General features: G+C 38.7%; 1 protein-coding gene across 1 annotated transcript in view; it reads left to right on the top strand.

Moving 5' to 3' along the window:
- Window positions 1-22,160, top strand: part of HPSE2 (heparanase 2 (inactive)) — a 439,765-nt gene that overhangs the window by 232,544 nt on the left and 185,061 nt on the right. Inside the window, exons 4-5 of the mRNA XM_036438802.2 lie at window positions 9,012-9,185; window positions 13,691-13,862. Of these exons, the coding sequence (XP_036294695.1) occupies window positions 9,012-9,185; window positions 13,691-13,862 (346 nt within the window). The remainder of the gene's footprint in view (window positions 1-9,011; window positions 9,186-13,690; window positions 13,863-22,160) is intronic.

Raw genomic sequence — 22,160 nt, 5'->3', positions numbered from 1 at the left:
TATATTCATATGCTTCTGGCTAGGAGCTTAGAAATATACCACCATAGGTAAGCTTTCATATGGAGAAAAGGCAAAGTAGAAGTTAAGGGCCTTTACAAGAAGGGGAGATAGATCTTTCCTAATCATAATTCTTTCTTGGCTTCAATAGCTTACTGAAGCCTAAAGAAAGAACTAGTCTTGAAATTCTCATCTTTCCTATAAACCTCTATTGTTCAATAAATTTCTATTCAGAGTTCCAATCTCTGAGCAGTAATTCTCATACTCAACACTTTTTGCTGATGATATTTTTGCTTCTAGAATTCATACTTGGAAGATTACTTTCTGTACTATGTCCTAGGGATAGAACCATTTTTCTTATTTTCTATGCACATTCTTGTACTAAATCAGATCAGTCAATAAATAGTAGACACTTAATTTGCATTAAGTACAATTCTGGGACTCCATGTATTATCTGACCTTCACAATATCCACTGTAATATGAAGGTCATACTGACACTTTGGGTCTCAAGGTATAATTTTCCCCTAGTCCCAGTGCTAAATATTCCTTAAAATATATAGGTATTCCCTTTTCCTCAATCAATAGTCCCTGAGTAAATGACAGTAAATACCTTTGGGGAATGAGAATTATTATAATACTAGAGACCTGGTGCATGAAAATACATGCACTGGAGTTGGGGGGAGGGGAGAGTGCCCCTCAGCCTGGCCTGCCCCCTCTCACAGTCTGGGAGCCCTCAGGGATGGGAGGTGACTGGGCAATTGGGGGAAGGTGATGCCACCATCACACCTCTGCTGCTGCCACTGCTGGCAGTGCTAGCCTCAGCTGGCCCTGGTTACCTGAGCCTCAGGTGGCTGGGCAGCTGCCATCTGAGGCTTGTCTGCACCTCAGGGTAGCCCTGGGCAGCTGGGGGGCTGAAGGCGGGTCCAGCCACACCGTGTGCCTGCTCCCCCCTGACTGTGCTGAAAGGACTGGGGGACCCTGGGTGGGACTGAGGGGACTGGGTGCTGCCATCTTGTGGCTATGGGCATCGCCATCTTTGTGACAGTCAATTTGCATATTCCCTCTATCACATAGGATACTGGTGTTCTGGTGCAGATTCGTGCACATTAAAAGGAAATTAATTAGTCTCTCCGGTGCAGGGACTAATGTTGGCGATCCAGGATGGTGGCTGGTGGGTTGGACTGGGAGAGACAGGCTGAACACGCCCTGGAGCCAACCTCCCATGGTCCCTCCTGTGCCAGCTGCATGTGGGCCAGCACTGCGGCTTGAAGGACATCTGCAGAGTGAGCAAGGTCCTTCTGGCAGGTGGGGTCCCTTGGCCTGGCCTGCGGGGATTGGGCCGAAACCGGCTCTTCGACATCCCAGGATCCAAGTGGTCCTGGAGTGTGAGAGGAATCACGGGGAATCGGGCTCTCTCCTCTCTGGCTCTGGGTTGCATCACCCGAGAACTGCTGCTGCCAAGTGACCACAGCTCAGCAGCTCTTGCGATGAGCATCTGGCCCCTGGTGAGCATCATAGCTACCCGCTGATAGGAGGGTCAGACAGTCACTTAGCCTTTTATATAAATAGATTATGTTACAGTGTTATTCCTAAAGATCTGGCCATGCCTTCAGTTAATGGGTTCTAGATCTGAAAACTGGCTCAGGACCAAGAACTAGCAAGGGATTAGACTTTAATTGGAAAGACTATTCTCAGCCTCCTGCTCATTCATTTTCATCTTTCTGTGGTTGTAGATTTTTAAGTAACCCTCCTGTGGCTATCCATCTATTTGCCCTAGGATGTCATGCTCCATTACATTAACCATCTCCACAACTCCCTGCTGATCAAGCCCATTGGCTGCCCCTCTAATCTTGCTGGCCATTATGGGAATTGTAGCCTTTGGCTTATTGCATTTAAGCATCACCACTGAGCTCTGTTGCTTTGGCCCTTATCATCTCATCTTCTTGGTTACTGACAAGCCCAAACCTGGCTGCATATGAGCCATTACTGAACTTCTTATTGATTCTGTGCCTCTCTTGCCAGCACATTCCTACTGGCCTTGGTGGAATTGTGTCATTTGAGTTCTCCCCTGGACCACAGACCTCTGGTGAGTTTTCTGGCCTTATAAATATATCCATATTAGCATGGCCACTTCCCTCAGTCTCTTTTATTCCTCCCTGTATCATCTGCCAGGACAACTGAAGCATTTCTACTTTGCTCAGCATGGCCATTACTTTTTCTAGGATTCTAAATGTTATCCTGGCAGTGGATTCACCCCAGCCCTGGAATCCTTGCTAGGATGTCAAATCCCATGTCCCAAGAAAGCAACCCCACACCAATGAATTCTTGATTAATCAATCTTACATCCTGGGTCCCTTGATCACACATCTTCAAGGTCTGATTACAGGAGTACATTTCTGGCTCCTATAGTTACATGCTAGCTAATTCTCACAACTCATTGACTATATAGTATCTTTATTTTCTTAACTGGGTAATTCTAGAGAAGAGATGCCAGGAGAGGAAGTGCAGCAGTTCCTGAGGGGGGCACCTGTTGTCTTGGCAGAGAGGCTTCTGTACTGTTTGCTAACACAGGGCAAATGCTACCTCTTCATAGGGAAAGGTGGGCCATTCTGTAAGCCCCTAGGGCTCAGGGAGGCTCTTCAGCTCCAACATCTGTGGCATCCATCCAGATGTCCCCATCCCATTTTTCAGGTTACTAGGTTTTTCCAACCAGAGCCTTGATAGTACCATAACAGACCTTTTTTGATTGACAATTCAAATGTCCCTGAAGCCTGGGAACTGTCAGATCTGTCTTTTGCTTAGCTGTGTGTATTCTTCCACTCCAAGATATAAGGGCACCTTTATAAAATAATCGGAGAAGTCCTCTGGCTGTCACACTTAACCTTAGTTACTTATTAACCACCTTTAATTTATCATTATTTTTTTCAGGGCCTCAATATACAGTATCTTTTACAATAATCTGCAACCCTGCTGTCTTTTTGGAATACCCCATACCCATATCTTTTAAATTATTGTGGCTGCATCCTTCTACCTGGCTGTGTTTTCAAGTTACCACCAGTGAAATCTTTAGCAACCTCCTACCAAACTCAAGATAGTATTTTTTCCCCCCCTTACTGGGTGGTGAGTAAGCCAGTCCCAGATCTGCATTTAACTGCCTGCTTCCTTGAACCATTGTTGCTATATGCCAACAAGCAGACACAAAGATAGGATTAGGTGTGCCAGAGATTGATTGGGAATGGGAAAGTTGGCAAAGGTAAAGAAAGCCTTCAAACTAGTCTAATTTCTGTGAGAGACACAATAATTTTAGCACCTATTATTGGTCTTCACTGCAACAATTTCTGCTGAGGCATTGCCTAATGCCAGTTTTCTACGTTTATGAATTAGTGTTCTGTGAGGAACAGCTGTTCCTTTTCTCCCTTTGACTTAGGTATGTAAGCAATTATTTATTTACACACATGACTTTTGGGTATTTACATTGTTCTGTGTTTCATAATCCAGATATTTGTGTTGTTCAAATTGTCTCAGATTTAGCCATTGGTAGTTCCTTTAAGTTGGCTTAAGTCTCCTTGACATGCCTCTGTCATTTTTTGAGCACTTGCTTACTTTCTGGTATCAAATGTTCTAGGCCAGTGGTTGGCAAACTCATTAGTCAACAGAGTCAAATATCAACAGTAAAACAATTGAAATTTCTTTTGAGAGCCAAAGTTTTTAAACTTAAACTTCTTCTAATGCCACTTCTTCAAAATAGACTCGCCCAGGCCGAGATACTTTGTTGAAGAGCCACACTCAGGGGGCCAAAGAGCTGCATGTGGCTTGTGAGCCGCAGTTTGCCGACCAGGGTTCTAGGCCTATTTCTGTATTCTCTGATCTATATCTGGTAACCAGCCATTTCTCCAAGGTGTCCTGGTTCCTTTAATTAGAGAATGGTATTTAGAAACCAAAATTTTGAGTGCTAGGTTGTGCTCATTGATATTGGATGTCATTACTTCCAGGCTTGCTCAGTAGACAGTATTATATCTATATCTATCTATAATAATAATCTATAAAAATAAAAGATAATATGCTAATTAGACTGAATGTCTTCTGGACATCATTCCAGACATCCTTCCTGACAAAGCCATGCTGGAGGGAAGCCAACTTGGTCCCAGGTGCCTGTGGGTGGCTGGAGGGAAGTCAGCCCGGGTCCTGGGTGCCAGAGGGAAGCTGGTGCCAGCAGCCGGGGGAAGAAAGGCCTACTCTTGCACGAATTTTTGTGCATCGGGCCTCTAGTATATCCATAGATGTATGTATCACCTATATATACACCGATATTTCTATATCTGTCCATCTATAAAGATATTAAAAACCATGAGTTATATTGATACCTCCAAATCTAATCTAATTCCACAGGGTTTATTCTTGCCTTCTCCCCTTTTTTATTGGGATGTCTTTCTATAACATATTCTTTATAATTTGTTTAACCAGTAACCATTTGATATGCATTTGGATTGCTTTTAGTTATTGGCTGTTAAAAAGAGTACTGCAGTGATAATATTTGTACATATATCTTGGAGAGATTTTTCAATATATATATATAGAGAGAAAATGTCTAGCAGTGGGCTTTCTTGATCTAAGGAAATGAACATTTAAAACTTTATAGATATTTCCAAATTAGCCTCTAAAAATACTGTTTGCATCTTTTAAAATAATTTTCTTAAGGGCACATTTCTTAAAAACAATCCTGGCCTGTTTGTTAATGTCAGTGTCTCTTTTACCCTTTTCCTGTAACCATTTAGATAGACTTCTGATGGGATCCAGAAGTCCTAAGATTCACTGGCATTTAGTTTTCCCTTAACCTAGTAACATTGATTAATGCAGTCATTTAGTTTCTAGCCCAGAGTCTTCTGATAGTATTGCAATTTTTATTCATAGACATTTCTCAAGTCTCATTATCCTTCAATAGCACTAGTCAAATTATAGACATTTATGCTGATTTCTTTATAACCTAGTTAAAGTTTCATTGCCCTGACTAAACCAGAGATATTTCTCCTTATATTAAAATTCACTCTTAGCTTAGAGATATTTTTACTCTTTGCAAAGTGGCTGTGTTTTCCTCCTAGGCAGTTTTCAAACTGTTCTCTGTTAATAGCTGCAATTAAAATGCCCCCTCCCTTATTGATTATACTTAGTAATTCAAATGGTTTTCCATTAACTGGTAATTTCTTTCTGAATTACAAAAGGCAGAGTTGGTTCAGAGTTCACCTTATCTATTTCACTCTTATATTTCTCTATTGGTTAATAACCTATGCCTCCTCTATATTATTCATTCTAAACCAAATACTAAAAGCAATTTGGAAGCTGTTTGAATGTATGTAAAACATAGAGTAACAGACATACTCTAGAGAGAATTTGGTACAATGAATAATGATAATTGAGGTTGAATGTTTAGGGTGCAGACAGATTGTCCCTAAGTGGCATTGAATGGGCCTAAACTGTGTGAGTTACATTTGTCAAAGCTTATTATGTATCAGACACTGAAATGGATGCTAAAAAGGCAGACATGGTACCTGCTCAGTGGCAATTGCTCCTATCTGCCATTAGAGCAGAAGACAGAGCTAAACGATGATAGCCTGGTTAGCTCTTGCTGATACAGGAGTTGATTAATAGCTGGAAGAGATCAGAGGACATGAAGTCCCAGTGTCTCTACTTTAAGGAGTCAAGGAAGACCTCACAGATGAGACCATTGATCTAGGCTATGAAGAATGAAGAAAAGAGAAGGATATTCCAGGAAATTATTAAAAGCTTAGGACAGCAGGGAGCCAAGGAATAATGCGTTTGTGGAGGAATGATGGGGAGTTCTAATGTGGTCCAAAGTTGATCAAACTAGTGTTTGAGAAACTCTTCACCAAGGATAAACAGGTATCACAGAGAAAACATGTTGTATTTGTTTTATTCATTTCTAAAATGGAAAAAAAAGGCAAACCCCCTTTGTGATTTTTTTTAAAAATAAAAAGTGTTGTTTTTTTTTTATGTGGCTAAGGACTTGGACACATAATCCTGCCCTTTAGCTCTGGGAGGACACTGCCAATGACTCCGAAAGGGGAAATTGATGCTGAGTACAATAGAGAAGTATCAGTTTATTCAAATTGTGAGCACATGAGAATATGAACAGATTATAAAATCACATGAACAACAAAATTTAGAGATCAGTCATACTTGAGTAGAACTTAGTTAATACTTTGAAGTCATTCCTCTGAGACAGTTGCCCCAACCCCACTCCCAACCCAAGTAAGCAAATTGTGTGGAAATGGGCCTGTTCAGGGGGTGAGAGTTAATACTAGAATGACTTCCTGGGTAGTAAGTTCTTAAGTTTTAATGACTTATCTTGATAGAACTCTAGGGAAGCCTAAGTAGAAGCCAAACTTACTCAACACATCATTGTACAATGCTCCTTAGAATAATCCTATATAATAAAAGCCTAATATGCTAAGTGTCCGGTCATCTGGTCAGCTGTTCAACCATTCAAAGCATAATATGCTAATGATATGCTAAGGCCATTCAACTGCTTGCTATGACGTGCACAGACCACCAGGGGTCGACCAGTCATTATGACATGTACTGACTACCAGAGGGCAGACGCTTTGACCAGTAGGTGAGCTTGCTGCTGGGCTCTGGGCGCTTCTCTCCCTTGCCCCGATCGTGCACTGGTGGGGTCCCTCGGCCTGGCCTGCACCCCCTCTCAATCCAGGACCCCTTGGGGGATGTCATAGAGCTGGTTTCAGCCCAATGGTGGAATGACCAGTTGCTATGACATGCACTGACCACCAGGGGGAATATGCTCAATGTGGTCAGTGTGCTCCTACAGGGGGAGTGCCGCTCAGCTAGAAGTCAGGCTCACAGCTGGTGAGTGTAGTGACAGTGGCGGGAACCTCTCCTGCCTCCTCAGCAGCGCTAAACCATCAGTCAGACATCCCCCAAGGGTTGAGGGATCCCCCCCCCCCCAAGTGCATGAATTTCGTGCACCAGGCTTTGAAGCCAGGAAACCTGACTATAGGACATAGAGGCATTGACACCCTCTGGTGGAGAGAGTAGAAACTCATCTTTAAGCATGGGCTTGCTTAAATATGGGACCTTACAGCAGATGTTGCAACAAAGATTAGCATCTACTAAATGCTCTCCATTCAAACATGTAATTTTCTAATAAACTCTAGATATATCTTTTGAGCTAGCAATAATACTTATTAGATTTCTCTTTGGGACCTTTCAATTTCTTACTAGACTTGTTACTTGTAACTAAAAGGATTTGGGTTGTGAGAACTCTTCAGCATAATTTTGAGGCAGGAAATTGCTCTCTGATAGATGTTGTGAAGGATATATAAGGAGATACAGAATCAGCCTTAAGGAACTTTACAGTGTAACTGGGAAACAAGCCATTTATTATGGGGAAATGAGAAAATCAAGAGGCAAATCCCAAGGTAAGACAGTGTCACAGGAGATGTCACTGGGCACTCAAATGCCAATAAATGGTATAGATCCTGAGTTTAGAGAAGGCTGAAGTCACTGTAGGGAGGTTGGTGTGTTCAGGAATGACTTCATGAAGATGGTCGGACTTAAGTTTATTCTTAGCAATATTTCTAGAACTCTAGTTCTCAATTTTGGCATGTTCAGGAAAACACCTATATTATTATTATTTTGTCACTTTTCATTCAAGTTATTTCATTCAAAATAACTTCTGCCTTGTCTTAAACCATCAAATCCATGAAATTACAATTTTTATATGCTTTTGTGTTTGTTATAGATTTGTTTTGCCAATATACATGAAATAAACACAGGAAATCCTCATTATATGTAGATAATTACAGTAAATCTTCACTTAGTCCCTGATAGGGTTTGTGACTTTACATGAAACTACGTATTATAAAATCAGTTTTACCATAGGCTAATTTATATAAACAAAAGTAAAGTTCCTATGGCATCTCATCAATGTTATAACAAAACAATATCGAATAAAATGATGTTCTTGATAACCTGCTATAGTTCTACAAAAATATCATTTAAAGGGAATCAATCTACCAAAAAAGAGTATCAGTCAAGCATTTATATTAATTTTTGATGCAAAAGTTTGATTGAGGATTTAGTTTATAAATGAAACAAAAATTATGAAAATAAGTATTTCATTGTTTATCTAATAAAGTATAAGCTGTATTGCAACTATGGACAAATTGAATGAACAAAATATTGAATTGAATGGTATTTTTCTGACAAAATAATTTAACTTTTGTGCACAATCATAAATATTAAAAGACTTCAAAATAGACGTCTCTTTACCTTTTAATGTTCAAATTATTTTATGAGCAACCTTACTTATCATCCTTGTAAGTTTTCTCTTGTTCAGCTACTGATCTAATTGTTCTAAATTCTTATTAGTTAGTGGATTTTTATGTGATCTGAGCATACTTTAAAAAAAATCTCATGCAATTCTATTTCTTTTGCTTAGATTTGTAACTTGGATTTCCAATAGATATAGATTGGGTTTGAATTATATTGGAGAAATTGAAAACATCATTGATTTTATTAGTGAGGAGAGGGTGTGAGTAGAGGATTATTTAAGTCAGTTCTCATTTCAATAGTGAATATTTTGGTGTTGGGATGACTTTTATTTTCCTATGCATCCTTCCAAAGTCTCAGGGAATCTCTGGAATTGCCCAGCGACAGAGAAGCTCAGAGTCCTCTGCTCAGAGCTAGGTTAAACCCCAAGGCCCACTGAGCATAGTATCGGCCCTACCTCCTGTCATACACTTTCACAATTTCCTTGAGTGATATTTCTTCTTTTCATGGTATCTACAATTGCATATGTTGCTTTCTAAAATCACTTTGAAATGTATACTGAATCAAAAGGTATTAGTCGCTTTTAGAAGCCTCTGTGTGTAACTCCTATTAGGAAACTCATATAAAGTCCTTTTGTAGTAGCTAATTTTGTCCTTTTATTGGAATTATGATTTGAAGTTACAAGCCTTTCTCTGCTTTTTCCCAGCCAGGTCTCTAGACAAACTTTATAACTTTGCTGATTGCTCTGGACTCCACCTGATATTTGCTCTAAACGCACTGCGTCGTAATCCCAATAACTCCTGGAACAGTTCTAGTGCCCTGAGCCTATTAAAGTACAGCGCTAGCAAAAAGTACAACATTTCTTGGGAACTGGGTAATGGTAAGTAAAGTTGTTATTTGCTCTAATTGACTAGATGAAGGGTAAAAAATAAGTTGACCTGTGATATGATCTCAATTAGACCATCTCTAGAGTACGGGCCTGAAAACACTTGAGATTTTTGGCCCCTGCATTGACCTTCTAAATAGAAAAAGAACAAATAGTGAAGGGCAGTAGAGTTAGTGAATCCATACCATTTGCATGTATAGTTATCGCTAGTTAATTCATTCCACATATGGAGAAAATATCATCTGTGATTCATAACTAACAAATTAAAGCTAAGTTAAATACAATCTATTTGCACAGTCTGAGCTGCATTTTATAGTGTGTGTGTTCTATGGAACACTAGTCCTATAAGAAAACCTTTATAACAATTCAAATATATTTGGGGACTACTCTATAGTATATGCACCTCTCAAAGGTGGAGGGTGCCAATGGGGGGGAAAAGGGGACATCTATAATACTTTTAACAATAAATTTTATAAATTTATTGTTAATAAACATAAATTTCAAAAAAGGCTCTGAGAAGCATGCTGCAACTATTAGGAATTAGTTCTTTGAACATATTTATCATACAGTTTTAAAGTTCTTATCTGCTAAGTCTAACATTTGGGCCCCCAAGAAAGAGTTCTTATTTGCTATTTTTTTCTTGATATATTCATACTTTCCTATATCTTTGCATGTCATAATTTTGTTGTTGTTGAAATTATACTTACAGGTAGGTTAGAGCAACCCTGAATTCCAAAACCTCTATCCCAGAGATTATTTTTGTTTTTGCTCTTTGTTTGTTTGGACTAGTTCAGTAGAATCTGTCTCCCTTGCATTATGTAACCACTAATATTTCTTAAATTTTTTATTTTTAATTTTTTTATTTTATTTTTAAGGCCAGCTTCCTAGAAGTTTCCTAGTCAACATAGGCTAATGATGAGACTATAATTGATCAGAGGTTATGCTTAATTGAGCCAATAAGGCTTCCACCCTTTGCCAGTGGATCTGTATGTGTGTTGGGGAACACAATAAAAATTTAGGCAATTTACAAGTCTGACTGACTTTTACTTTCTAACATGCCTTCTCATGTCTCCTTTCTGAGTATACTAGGTTTCACACTCATCTGGGAATGCATAGATAGCTAGTGCCCTCTCCAGTCTCTCCTGAGCATGCACAGCCTATCAGACTAGGAGTATCTATCTGTGAGTTTATCAAGACCCACTTTGTCTTATTCCCCAAATCTCCTGTTAAATTTCTTGCAAGTGTGCTGGTTCATATCTTTCCCCTATCAGTATCAAAACCTCAAGTTAGTCTTTTTGGAGCATGTACTTCATTCCAAATCAAATTTGCTCCCTCTAGCAGTGGAGCTGCTGGATTTAGAACTTTTCTTGCCCTTTAAATCTGCCAAGTTAAGAAAAACTGGGAGAGGAGGTTTTGTCCTAAATTATTTCATTCAGCTATTTTGTTATTATTAAACATTACATTTTTCTAACTTTTTGGTACAATAACCATATTTATGAACTTTCCTTTTTTATTATTATTTTTTTAGTACTTTATTTTTTTTTAATAAATCTTTATTGTTCATATTATTACAAATGTTCCTCTTTCCCCTCCCCCCCCCCTGCCCCATTGCTCTCCTCCACCAGGTTCCCACCCCACCCTCTGCCCTTTCCCCACCCCCCATTGTTCTCATCCATAGGTGCACAGTTTATGTTCAGTCTCTTCCCACATCCCTCTCTCCCCTTATCCCCAAGAATCGTCAGTTCACTCCCCTTCCATACCTCTGATTCTATTATATTCAACAGTTAATATTGTTCATCAGTTTTTTTAATTTCCTTGGTTTTTAGATTCACTTGTTGATAGTTACGTATTTGTTGTTCATAATTTTTATCTTTATTTACTTTCTCTTCCGAAAGGACCCCCTTCAGCAATTCATATAATTCTGCTTTGGTGGTGATGAACTCCTTTAGCTTTTTTTTTTTTTATTAGTGAAGCTCTTTATCTGGCCTTCGATTCTGAGTGATAGCTTTGCTGGATAGATTATTTTTGGCTGTAGGTTCTTACTATTCATCACCTTGAATATTTCTTGCCATTCCCGTCTGGCCTGCATGGTTTCTGTTGAGAAATCAGCTGACAATCATATAGGTGCTCCTTTATAGGTAACTACCTTCTTTGCTCTTGCTGCTTTTAATAGTCTCTCTTTGTCTTTTGCTCTTGGAATTTTAATTATGATTTGTCTTGGTGTGGTCTTCTTTGGATTCCTTTTGTTTGGAGTTCTGTGCGCTTCCTGGACTTGTAAGTCTAATTCTTTCACCAGGTGGGGGAAGTTTTCTGTCACTATTTCTTTCAATATATTTTCGATATCTTGCTCTCTCTCATCTTCTGGGACCACCATAATTCTGATGTTGGTTCGCTTGAAGTTGTCCCAGAGGTTTCTTACATTATCTTCAATTTTCTGGATTCTCTTGCCTTCTTGCTTCTGTGGAGGAGTGTCTTCTGGCTCTTTATGTTCCAAATCTTTAACTTGATTCTTGCTGTCTTCCATTCTGTTTTTAGGACTCTGTATAATATTTTTTTATTTCAGACAATGTATTCTTTGTTTCTTGTTGATCCCTTATTATTTCTTGTTGATCCCTTATTATTTCTAGTTAATCTCTTTTCATATCCTCATAGGTCTCGTTTATTTTATCGGCCTTTTCTAGGAGATTCTTGAACAACCTTATAAGTGTGGTTTTGGACTCAATATCCAGTCACTTTTTGTCCTCCATTTCTTTCGTTTGTGATCTATTTCATTGTCTTGGCATTTTCGCAGCTTTCCTGATGGGGTGGAGTTTCAGGGTGGAGCCAAGGCTTCCGTCAGCCACGCCGTATGCGGTCTCAGTAATCCCCCGGGTCCTTTGGTACTTGCTGCAAGCACCTTTGAGAGAAAGGTGCCCTCGATTTTCGCCTGCTACCAAACAGTGTAGGCTCTCCCCCAATGAGCCCGGAACTGGGATTCACTTCAGTTGGAAGTGGGGTTGGAGGTGGCGTTCAGAGCAGTCTGGAGCCCCAGTCTCCTTTCCACCAGGGCAATCCCGCGGCACAGCCAACCATCCCTTCTCTGTACACAATGTGCGCGCCTCCGGGACCTCCTTTCGCCGCTTCCCCGGGGTTCTGCCTTGCAGCCTAGCTCCCTCTGTTTGAGCCTGGGTCCCTGGTCTGGCCTAGAACTGGGGTTCAGAGGATTCGGAACTGGGGCCCAGCACAGTCCGGAGCCTTTGTCTACTTCCCACCAGGGCAGTCGGGCAGCAGAGTCAACAGCTCGTCCTCTGCGCACATTGTCTCTTCGTGTGCGCTGCGTGTCTCAGTACCTTAGGCTTTTACAGCTCCTCTGCTCTTCCTTCTGTTTTTTTCCTTGCTTCTCATTGTAGAATTTCCAGTCAGTCTACTTTCCTGTAGTTCTGGGTAATGTCCATTTTATATTTTAGTTGTATTTTATTAAAATGGTTGTGTGCAGCTGCGGCTAGGTGTTTACCTGTGCAGCCATTTTGGATGCTTTTCTCATCAGTATTTCTAACTCTCTCTTCTTTTTTATTATTTATATTCATTTGCTAGGCCTGTCATAACAAAATATAATGAGCTTCATGGTATGAAACAACCTAATTTATTCTTTCTCAGTTCAAGAGACCAGAAGTTTGAAATCAAAGAATTGCCAGGATTGATTCCTTCTGGAGGCTCTGAGGAAAAATCTATTCCATTCCTCTCTCCTAGCTCCTGGTAGCTGCTAGCAAGCCTTGGCACAGCAGCATCTCTCCAATCTCTGCTTCAATTGATCTGTGGCCTTCTTCCCTGTGTGTTTGTGTACCTGAATCTCCCTTTCCTTTCTTTTATAAAGATATTGGTTATTGGATTTAAGACATACCCTAATCCCATATTACTTCATTTTAACCAATTATATCCTATTTCCAAATAAGATCACATTCTGAAGTTTCAGGTAGACATAAATTTTGTGGAATACTGTTCAACCCAGTATATCACTCCTTATAAAATTTATCACCTGAAAATCAGTTCGGTCTCTCTGTTGTGGATTAGGTGGTCTTTTGTGAAGATTAGTTTGAAAATGAATAGAATAGTAAGATGGCATTTGACTTTTTGTTGAAGGGTTCCTCAAGTTAAGCTAGCTCACACCCCCTTTGGTTATTTAATTCACAGTGTTAAGAAAAAGGAAGAGAGCCCTGGGTGGTTTGGCTCAGTGGATAGAGCTTTGGCCTGCAGATTCAGGGTCCTGGTTTCGATTCTGGTCAAAGGCATATGCCTTGGTTTCAGGCACATACCCAGTGGGGAGTGTACAGGAGGCAGCTGATCGGTGTTTCTCTCTCATCAAAGTTTATAACTCTCTATCCTTCTCCCTCTCTATAAAAAATTAATAAAATATATTTTAAAAAAAGAAAAAGAAAAAGGAAGAGAGATCTGGAGACAGGAAAGGGTTGGCAGAGCTTTACCCTTCTCAACCCTAACTTGCATGTCTTCTTTTAATCTAGAGCCAAATAACTATCGGACTATGCGTGGCAGGGCAGTAAATGGCAGCCAGTTGGGAAAGGATTACATCCAGCTGAAAAGCCTGTTACAGCCCATCCGGATCTACTCAAGAGCCAGCTTGTATGGCCCTAATATTGGGCGGCCCAGGAAGAATGTCATCGCCCTCCTGGATGGGTACGTCAGATTATTTAGCAGTTCTTATAACATTATTTATTAAATGTAATTAATTAATGTGTTTGTATTTTTCCTAGTGATTTAGTTCTTAAGAAGGACAGAGAGATTTTTTCCGTGATTCCCCCCACTCTAAATCAGGGATTCTCCATCAAACAGTGCAATAACTTTTTATGTCTCCAGACCTTCCACAGTCAACAGAAGGTCGTAGGATTGGCAAGAGAATACATAATCAAACAAAGCCTCTGTCATTTATGTCCATGTAGTTATGCTTTTAGATTATCTTTTTTAATGATTTGATTAATGTATTTCCATGAGGATGACATTGTTCTCTCAGTAGCATAACTCTGTATTAATTATTCATTTATTCTGGAAATGTTTCCTGAGTAAATGATATGTGCCTGGTACCATGTCAGGAGATGGGTATGTAATAATAAACAAAAACAGATACTTTTTTTTACCTTCACAGAGTATATAATATAGTAGGAGAAACATAGACATTTATCAACTTATCTAAAAATTAAGACAACACCAAGTAAAGGTACATGGTATAATGAATACTCTAAGGGCTGGGATTTGATTGAGCAGGAGGTCATGGAAGGATTTCCTTAATGAAGCCACACATAGAGGAAGAGAGATATTAGTGTAATTTAAATGATAGGTAGGTGTTAACTAGACAAAGTTTAAACTGAACAGTATCTGTATTCTTGGGGAAAAGAAAAGCATATGCAAAGACACTGAGGATGAAAAAAGGGCCAGGTTGGCTAAAGAAAGGCATAGCTAGAGAAGTAATTAGGTGTCATATTATATAGACAGAAACTTATAGGCATACTAAAGGACTTAGAATTTCTTCTAAGTACAATGGGAAATATGCTGAATGTTATTAAGCTGGGGAGAGAAATAATTTGACTTGTTATGCAAAAAATATGCTATGTTTACCTATAGAAAATAGGTTGGAGAGGAAGCAGTGAGAAGGCCACTTAATAAAGAGAGAAAGAATAATGGGAACCTGGACTAAGATGGTAGCAAGGGAATATATTATTGGAGGTAGAATCCAGAAGTCTTGATATATTGGATAAATGTATGGTGGTATGACATAAGTATATTCAAGCAACTGGGTGAGTGATATTGTCATTTACAGAAATGGGAAGACTGGAGGACTAGTCTAAGAAGAAAATCATGAATTAGGTTTTCATGTTACATTTATTATTTTTGAATCTAAATAAGATGTCAAATATATCATTGAATGAGTCAAGGGATCAAGATCTCTGCTAGCAATATTAATTCTTGGGGTCATTAAAATGCAAATAGGATATAAGGCTGTGGGAATAGAGGAGATCACTTAGAGAGAATGTGGAAAGAGAAGAAACAAAAGGAGAGGCCAGAGGAACTCTCGTATTTAGAGGGAGAAAAGAGGAATGACCTCAGAAGTAAGAAAAACGGGAGAGATTACAATGACACAGGAAACAAGAAAAGAGTTTTAAATACAGAGGGATTTCTCCTAGGAGGCCCAGAAGTAAAGTAACAGGAAGATAGAAAAGTACCAATGGATTGGGCAACATGCAGGTTGTTGGTAACTTTGGATAACAAAGTTCAGTGGAGGGGTGAGAACAAGAGACAAATCACAATAGTTTGAAGAGTGAATGGGGTGTGTGTATGAAAATTGGAAACAATGATACAGACAGCAATCCTTAACAGATTTTTTACTATGATGGAGAACAGAAAAACTAAGGGAGATGTGGGAGTCAAGGAAAGTGATGACATTTTTCTTCTGGGAGACAGTAGAACAGGTTTGTGTGTTGATGAGACTCATGCAGGAAAGGAGCTAGATTGAAGATATAAAACAAAGTGAGAAGTCCTTCAAGGTTAGAAGAAATAGAGGCCAGAAAAAATGGCCTTCACTAAATGGAAGGGTAATTCTATCAGAGTAATAGAAGGTAAGAAAAAAATATTTCTCCATGTCAGAGGTTAAAAAGTCATACTGAGGAGACTCTTCTACCCAGTACACAGGTGTAGTTAGGGCATCCTAGTTTGTGTACATGCTGTAAATGTGAGCACATAGCTAGATGCTGGTTTGTTATGAATAAGTCAAGAAATGTGGATACAATAGTAAGTGACAGATAAAAGAAATGAGCATGTAACTGAATGCTATGGTAGCAAGTGGTGGGGTTCACTTCCCTATACATCTAAAAACTAACAGGACTCAGGAGATAGAGAAAATCACTTAGGACAAGGAAAGGTCCCAGCGCTTTATATGCCAGGGAAAAAATGGAGATTTGTCTTTCTTAATGTACATGTACTAAATATACAGTGAAATATAACTTGAAATACATAAACATTCCTAGCAACTCAACCAACAATAACAAAAATGTCACCACTCTAAATTATCAGCTCTGTAGTCTTTTCGAGTTCTCCTGGTTATACAGATATAATTTTTACATAGTTGTGATCATTGTATATGTATCATTTTGAGTTCTGCATGTTTTACTCATTGCTTTATATTGCATTCTCTTTATTTCTACATAGTTCTCATATTTGTCATGCTTAATAGCAGTAAAATATTCTGTTGCATTAATGTACCAAAGCTTTCCCTCACTGTTGGGCATTTGGACTCTTTCCAGTTTTTGTCTGTAATATATAGCACAGCTATAAACATCTTTATACAAATAGGTTTTTTATTTCTTTTGAATTACATCCTTGGGCTGTAGTCCAAAAAGTTTGGTTTCTGGATCAAAGTATGTATATGATAATTTTTATGGTCTTATATTTGTTGCCAGATTTTATGTTTTAGAACAGTTTTACCAGATTGCAGGGCAGCACTATATTAGTGAATCTTTCCCCTAAATACCCCACAGCAATGAATATCATCTTTTTATTAATTTACTCTATTTTAATTGATGCAAGACTCCTCATGGTTGTTTAAATTTGAATTCTGTTAACTTTAAAAACAACTGGGGGATTAAAAATGGCGGCAGAATAAGTGGATGTTGCACGGACATGCTCCCAGAAAGAAACTAGTATTACAACTAAAATATAGAAAAAACTTCCTGAATTATCAACGGAAAACTCACAGGAGAGAACCCTGACACCCGAGGACTGAAAGTGGAGACCGCATAGTAACTGGTAGGAGGGGTGGAGGTGCTAAAGGGCTGGCCTGGCGCCCACAGAGGATAACTGAGTCCCAGAGAGATATCTTAGCTGTGGGGGGTTGCCATTGAGAACTCTGGGATCTAATCCCCAAGCTGCCCCTCCTCCCCAGCAGAGAGCACCAAAATGGAGGAGGGTACCCATATAACATCTGGCTGTGAAAAGCAGCGGGGCACTGTCTGCCAGAGAATTAACAGCTGAAAATGCAGGCACCCTCTTAAAGGGCCAATGAACAAAATTCCCTGAGGAACCATCTATCTTGTGCTCCGGCAGAAGGAGGCTTAAGTGGACTGGAGATATGAGGGAAGAAGCCAAGACTGGGGACTTGGGGGATAGAGTTTAGAAGGCAGACACCCCAAGTTTCATGGGCCGAGTTATTCTCTCATGCAGTGGAGAACATCTTTTCCACATAGACATCTACCAGACATCTACCTTGACTGGGGAGGGGGAGATAGTTGACACACACTATTGAAAAACATCTTGCCCTGAGTGTATTTAAGAGATTAAAAATAACAATTAGCCTCCAGGCAGTAGCAACTGCCCCACTCTATTCAAAACAAAACAAAAACCAAAACAAAACAAAAAACCTCTTTTTGATACCTGAGGACAATTACCTGGGGGGCAATTCAAGTCAGAATCCTATCAGTCTGTAGGCCAAAGTTGCTTTGGAGGCTTTGATTCTCTGCCTGACCTAATTAGTCAAAAATAGCCTTTAACACAGTCCTGCACTAGAGATTGAGAGGTGTAGAGGTCTAATACATAGACACAAACCCAAACAGAAATCCAAAATGAGGAGACAAAGAAACAACCCCCAAAATAAAGAACCATAGAATTCTCCAGAAGAAGAGATAAATGAAACAGAGATAAGAAATTTATCAGAAACAAAGTTCAGAGTATTGATGGTAAAGATGCTCAACAGCATGAAAAATGATATAGTAATTATGAAAAAGTAACAGTATGAGATAAAGAATGACATAACACAAATAAAGAACACATTGGAAGGAATACACAGCAGATTAGGGGAATATTTGGAAATGGCCTAAGTGCCCATCACAGATGAGTAGATTAAAAAACTATGATACATCTAAAAAAGAAAGAACTCTTACCATCTGCAGTAGCATGGATGGAACTAGAGAGCATTATGCTAAGTGAAATAAGCCAGTCAGAGAAAGGTAAGTATCACATGATCTCACTCATTTGTGGAATATAATAAACAGCATAAACTGATGATCTAAAATAGAGCCAGACAAAAAAAAAGTATTTAGGATATAATACAACTAACCTCTTATTTGCAGATTTTTAATATATCCTACAACTTTTATAATATACTATGTTAATATAGGTTTGGTAATATTATTTTTTAATCATTTTCTTGAAATATTAATGTTTATTGCATGTAACATTATTGTACTTAAAATCATTTTTCTTAAAAAAAAAAAAATCCTATGTAATAAAACCCTAAAATGCAAATCGACCGGTCACAGCAGAATGACCGGTCACTATGATACACACTGACCACCAGGGTGCAGACACTCAAGTGCAGGAGCTGCCTCCTGGTGGTCAGTGCGTTCCCACAGGGGGAATGCCACTCAGCCAGAAGCTGGGATCATGGCTGGTGAGTGCAATAGCGGTAGCAGGAGCCTCTCTCACATGTGTGGCAGTGCTAAGGACCCCTTGGGGGATGTCCACCTGCCAGTTTAGGCATGCTCCCGGACTGCGAGAGGGTACAGGAATCCCTCCCATTCACTGCATGAATGTCATGCACCAGGCCTCTAGAATATATAAATATATATATATATATATAAAAATAAAAACAACTGAACATTTTCCAATTCCTTATGTCATCTCCTTTCTCCTGCCCCAGATGTGGTTAATGACACAGTACCATTTTTCCTCAGGTGCAGACTGGGAGGCCATTTCAGATTCATTCCTCTCCTTTGTTCATATACTCTCTCAGTTACTTATTAAGTTCTGTTATTTATAACATCTTAGTATCACTTATATTCTGTCTTCTTTCCATTTTTATTTTAAGTCTTATAATTTTCCCTCCTAAATGGTTTCTATGTATCTTGTCTCAGACTCTAATAATTGTTTCACATCGATTTCTCAGTGGTTTTTCAAAAACATGCAACATGTGATCAAATCACTCTTGCTTGAAATCCAAGCCCTATCATATGCCCCCCTGGACTTCAGGGTCAGGTGCCTGCCTCATTTTGCATCCTCAGTGTACAGCTCCATTCCCTTTGCACAATGTGCCCATAGCCATCAAAATATATGTAAATTTTGACAGATGCCATATACTTTCCCCTTTGTACCTTTTTATCTTGTGACATTTTCTTTAGAGTAAAACCCTGTCCCCTATTTTTTCATCTTTCCAATAGATCTTCTCTGACATTTTTAGGCAGGGTTTTTTTTGTTGTTGTTGTTGTTGTTTTTTGTTTTGTTTTTTATCCCCTACTCTGTCCTGATAAGGTACTTTGTTTATTTTCCTGCTGTAGCACTTATCAAATTGATGATAGCTTATTATTTATATGTCTGCCTCCCTTACTAGATTGTAGACTAGAATCAGGACCACACCTATATTTTATTCATTTTGTAGACTCAGAACCTATGAATACAATAGGTGTATTATAAGTGCTTATTGAATAAATTCTGTCTTATTCAACAACTGTTTCTACAATATATTCATATGACCCATAAATGTGATTGTGAAGCATTTTAAATCATTGTATATTATGGTGGTTTATATAAATCATGGTGGTTTATATAAATCATTGTGGTTTAGCTTTAATTTTATAGAGCCAAATTAATTTTTAAATTTTTCACTTAGATAGTTATAGGACTAAACAGGATTGTCTTTCTAGTTATGATACAAACTCCTCTTAGACAGATATAGAATATTCACATTTATATCTTCAGGGACTAACATGTTGCTTGGAATATGGAGCATACTTAATAAAATGCTTGTTTTATTATTTTCATTTCCTTATTCGGGAAATGGCTCTTCCTAGTAACTGATTGTTATCTAAAGGCATGAAGAATTATTCTTTAGGGTTATATCAATTTCCTCTGTTTTTCTTTTATAAACTTTTATGCATCATCTATATAATGACTATTTTATTTTAACCTATTGTTTTTTTATTACTTTGAAACATGTTTTTATTGTTTCAGAAGTTTATTTTTATTATAACTATTCTTGTCTACTTTCTTATTGATAGTCTTTTCTGTTTCTTTCCTTACACAGTTAGGATAAAGTTACTATTTCCTTTTCATATGGACATTTTAAATGTTTTAATTGTTAATGTTAAGCTTTTTTAATTTACTTGGAGTTTATTGCTACCGTATGTCTGCTATAGAGTAGGGACCTAATCTATTTTTTGGTGATGCAGTAGTATCAAGAAGCAGACATTCATTGAAAGCATTTTAACTAATACAGTTAAACAGATGGAAGACTGTCAACAGATTAAGCAGAGTAAGGAAATGGCAACCCAGAAAATGTGGACTCTGAACAAAGATAACCTGCCTAGCAGATAGGCTCTCAGTCAGGAAGGGGTTAATGAGAAAGGGGGACCAAGTCAAGGAGTTTATATGAAAGTGTCTGCAGAGTGACTACAACCAGAGATCATCTCTTCCTCCGTCATTTTAAGTGCCCTAACCTGCCCATATAGAGCAAAGACAGCTCAGTATATTGGGTCGGCAGCTAAGTAATTGCGGATTTTTTAAAGAAAATCAAGGACAATTTTTTCATGGAACTAAATAACTTTATTCTGTAATGTATTGCCCATTTTGATCAATGACTTTTTGCCATCTTTCAGGCAGCATCATAATCCCACGTTCAAAAAACTTCTGGTTTTTATTAGCAAAAAACTGAATCAGGTACGATTTGACATCATCATCATTATTGAAATTTTTACCATTCAAGGAGTTTTGTAAAGATCGAAACAAAAAGTAATCAGATGGTGCAAGGTCAGGACTATATGGTGGATGTGGCAAAACATCCCAACCAAGCTCCATTAATCTTTGCCGAGTGACCAAAGATGTGTGTGGCCTTGCATTGTCATGATGGAATACAACACCTTTTCGATTTGTCAATTCGGGCCGCTTTTCTTCAACTGCATTGGTTAATTTCGTTAGTTGTTCAATGTAGACATCAGAATTGATCGTTCGGTTGGGTGGTAAGAGTTCAAAGTAGACAATTCCTTTGTAATCCCACCAAACTGATAACAAAACCTTCTTTTGATGAATATCAGCTTTTGATGTTGTTTGAGTTGGTTCACCTGGCCTGCTCCACGATCTTTTCCGCTTGATATTGTTGTAAACAACCCATTTTTCATCGCCAGTTATCAGTCGTTTTAAAAATGGATCATTTTCATTACGTTTCTTTAGCAAATCGCAGCTGCTAATGCGTTGCGTCAACTGTGATTCTTTCAGTTCGTGAGGAACCCATGTATCGAGTTTTCGAACATAGCCAAGTTGTTTTAAGTGATTTTCAATGCATGTATGTGATACATGAAGCTTCTCTGCAATCTCACGTGTTGTACTGTGACAGTCCGAATTGATTATTGCTTTGATTAGGGCGTCATCAACTTCAACTGGACGACCAGAGCGTTTTTCATCTTTGAGTGAAAAATCACCAGAACGAAATTTGGCAAACCAATTTTGACACTGCCGTTCTTTTAAGGCTTCGTCACCATAAACAGCACATAACTTTTTATGAGCTTGCGATGCGTTTTTCCCTTTGCGGAAATAAAAAAGCAAAATATGACGAAAATGTTCCTTTTGATTTTCCATTTTTCAACGAACGCCAAACGAAAACTACAAAACAGATCAAAAAACTTTTTTTACTGATTAACAGCTGAATAGCCAACTATCAAATAACAAAATGTGTTTTACATTTGTACTACGTCTGCAAACCTAAAAATTCAACTGAAGCCATATATGTGTGAAACCCGCAATTACTTAGCTGCCGACCCAATATTATCTTCAAGCAAATACCAAACCAAAGCTTAGGAGCCCTCACCAAAGAAACTGAAGGAATCGCCAGGGGATGAACCTATAATGTTAAGATGGAGTTGCTCTTGCATAGTAAATAAAACAGTGAAGCATTGTGGGATACCCATGCCAAAGGCTGTCTGTGCGTTCCCCTCCTCCCTC

Source organism: Pipistrellus kuhlii, unplaced genomic scaffold (genome assembly GCF_014108245.1).
Source record: "Pipistrellus kuhlii isolate mPipKuh1 unplaced genomic scaffold, mPipKuh1.p scaffold_m20_p_15, whole genome shotgun sequence".
Classification (NCBI taxonomy): Eukaryota; Metazoa; Chordata; class Mammalia; order Chiroptera; family Vespertilionidae; genus Pipistrellus; species Pipistrellus kuhlii.
This window is presented reverse-complemented; position numbering and strand designations above follow the sequence as displayed.